The sequence below is a fragment of the Palaemon carinicauda genome, chromosome 10, assembly GCF_036898095.1.
Source record: "Palaemon carinicauda isolate YSFRI2023 chromosome 10, ASM3689809v2, whole genome shotgun sequence".
Classification (NCBI taxonomy): domain Eukaryota; kingdom Metazoa; phylum Arthropoda; class Malacostraca; order Decapoda; family Palaemonidae; genus Palaemon; species Palaemon carinicauda.
The window spans coordinates 153,539,155-153,541,654 of NC_090734.1; the positions used below are offsets into that span (position 1 = coordinate 153,539,155).

Here is a 2,500-nt window from a genome sequence, read left to right on the forward strand (position 1 = left end):
AGTTTCTTCTTAACCACTGCTGGACCTACAAACTGAGCTCTGAACTGACCTGGCATAGGAAGTAACACTAGTACTTGTTCTCCTGCTTCAAAATTCCTTACTTGAGACTTTCTATCATAATGAGTTTTCATTTTAGCCTGCGAAGTAGAGAGATTATTTTGGGCCCATTGCCAAATGCTCCTTAATTTCTCTTTGAAAGACAAAATATAATCAAGTGAATTCATTTTACTACTACCCCCTTCCCAATGTTCCCTTAATAAATCAAGAGGTCCTCTCACATTGTGTCCATAGACCATCTGAAACGGAGAAAAACCCAGAGATTCACTAGGGGCTGATCTTAAAGCAAAAAGCAATAAAGGCAAGTCTTTATCCCATTTCTCAACATGGTCTAAACAATACTTAGTCAAAGCATTCTTCAGAGTGGAGTGAAATCTTTCAAGTATTCCCTGACTTTCGGGATGATATGAGGATGCCAAGTTGTGTTTAATGCCAAGTTCATTCATTTTAGCCTGGAACTCCCTACTAGTGAAATTAGAACCTTGATCCGACTGTATCTCTCGAGGCAAACCATAACGAGAAAAGAAGTCCATGAGATGCTTAATTACAATTCCACTCTTAATGCCTCTAACAGGTATTACCTCAGGAAATCTAGTGGTTCTGTCCATTATAGTTAACATGTACTGAAAACCTGTTTTGGTTTTGGGTAAAGGACCCACAATGTCAATAACAATTTGCGTGAATGGTTCTTCAACAGCTGGGATAGGAATTAAAGGCGCTTTAGTAATTTTCTGGTTGGGTTTTCAGACCATTTGGCACTGATGACATGACTTACAATGTCTGACTACATCTTTCTTTACAGAAGGCCAAAAAAAATTATCTTTCACTTTGGACAGTGTTTTTCGTATTCCTAAATGACCACCCCATTCACTTTCATGAGCCTCTTGCAAAATAAAATGCCTAAACTTACTAGGTACTACAATTTGTTCCCTTACCTTCCACTCTTCATCAGTAGATGCGGTCACTGGACGAATTAATCTATATAACACATCATTCTTTAATACATAACTTGCTTCACTTAAATCATCCTGTTCCTTTAGCTGTTCTGCTTCTTCATATATACTTTTCAATTCGCGATCTTCTTTTTGAGCACTAATTAGGGTTTGCCTATCTGGAAACGTGCAACTAAAATCTGTAGGAAAGTCTTCAGATATATTAACCATAGACTTTAACGAAAGATTTTTTATCTGCTTGGATTTACCTTTCGTTGTCTTAGGTTGAGTTTTGGTTTGAAAGCATTTTTCCAAATTTATGTCACCTTCTCCACCTTTTACTTCCTCTCTAGATTGGGCTCGGGTTACAGGAACAACAGGTTTAACATTTACCATAACACGTTCCTTAACCACACTAGCCCCATTTCGACCTTCTGATGCACAGGCTGTGCCACTACCTTGCATCACATCATTGCCTATCAACAAATCCACACCACTCACAGGCAATGCACTAACTACAGCCAGTTTCAACCTACCAGTTACCAAAGGAGATTCCAAATAAACTTCTTCCACAGGCCAAGATGTTACTGTATCTGGGAAACCCCCAAGCAACACAAAATCCTGACCTTTCCGTGAGAAATCTTTAGGGAGAGAGGTTTCCAGAATGCAGGACTGGCACGAGCCAGTATCCCGCAGCAATGCAACGATATTACCATCAGTTGCCTCAGATCCAACTTTCACTATACCTCTAAAGACAAAGTCTTCAAATTCCTTACCATAAGGCATGCTACCACTCACCTCTCCTTCAAGACTAGAAGACACAGGCGGCACTGTCCTACAATCCATCAACATAACTGGTTTAACCGACTTAGTTACTTCAGGACAATGTGACTTAACATGGCCCTTCTTACCACACTTATAACAAACAATGTCCCGGGCCTGCCTTGCACCCCTCGAAGGCGATGAAGGACTTTCTCTACCCTTTATTACTTCCACCTTTTCAACACCTGCTTCCCAATGAGTTTTCTTCTTACCATAATGCTTGTGTGACAAAACAAACCTGTCTGCTGCCTTTGCTGCCTCATTCACATTATCAATGTTAAATTCTTCAATATGGATGCGAACGTCTTTGGGAATGTTATTTTTAAAATCCTCCAACAAAACCAGTTTTCGTAACTCGGCAAATGTACTTGCCTCCTCTGCAGCCAACCACTCGTCAAGTTTAACTGCTTTCTGGCCTGCTCATTCTACAAATGTTTGATTAAACATTTTGCGCCAGGATCTGAATTTCTGCCGGTAAGCTTCTGGGATTAGCTGGTATGCATTTAAAACCATTTTTTTTCACAATATCATAATCACCGGAATCTTCTGCACTTAACGCAGCATAAACTACTTGTGCCTCACCAGAGAATGCAGATTGCACTAATACAGCCCAGAGTTCCTTGGGCCAAGCTAACTGATGAGCTACTTTCTCAAAAGCAACGAAAAATTTTCCGACATCTGACTCGCTA

At 40.2% G+C, this 2,500-nt stretch overlaps 1 protein-coding gene across 1 annotated transcript in view; it reads right to left on the bottom strand.

Annotated features, from left to right (window-relative positions):
- LOC137648328 (uncharacterized) overlaps positions 1-2,500 on the bottom strand; it is a 6,559-nt gene that overhangs the window by 3,886 nt on the left and 173 nt on the right. The window contains exons 1-4 of the mRNA XM_068381253.1: positions 2,349-2,500; positions 1,259-2,227; positions 968-1,168; positions 1-754 (exon numbers count right to left, since the gene is read on the bottom strand). The exon at positions 1-754 is cut by the window's left edge and continues 501 nt beyond it; the exon at positions 2,349-2,500 is cut by the window's right edge and continues 173 nt beyond it. Of these exons, the coding sequence (XP_068237354.1) occupies positions 1-754; positions 968-1,168; positions 1,259-2,227; positions 2,349-2,500 (2,076 nt within the window). The remainder of the gene's footprint in view (positions 755-967; positions 1,169-1,258; positions 2,228-2,348) is intronic.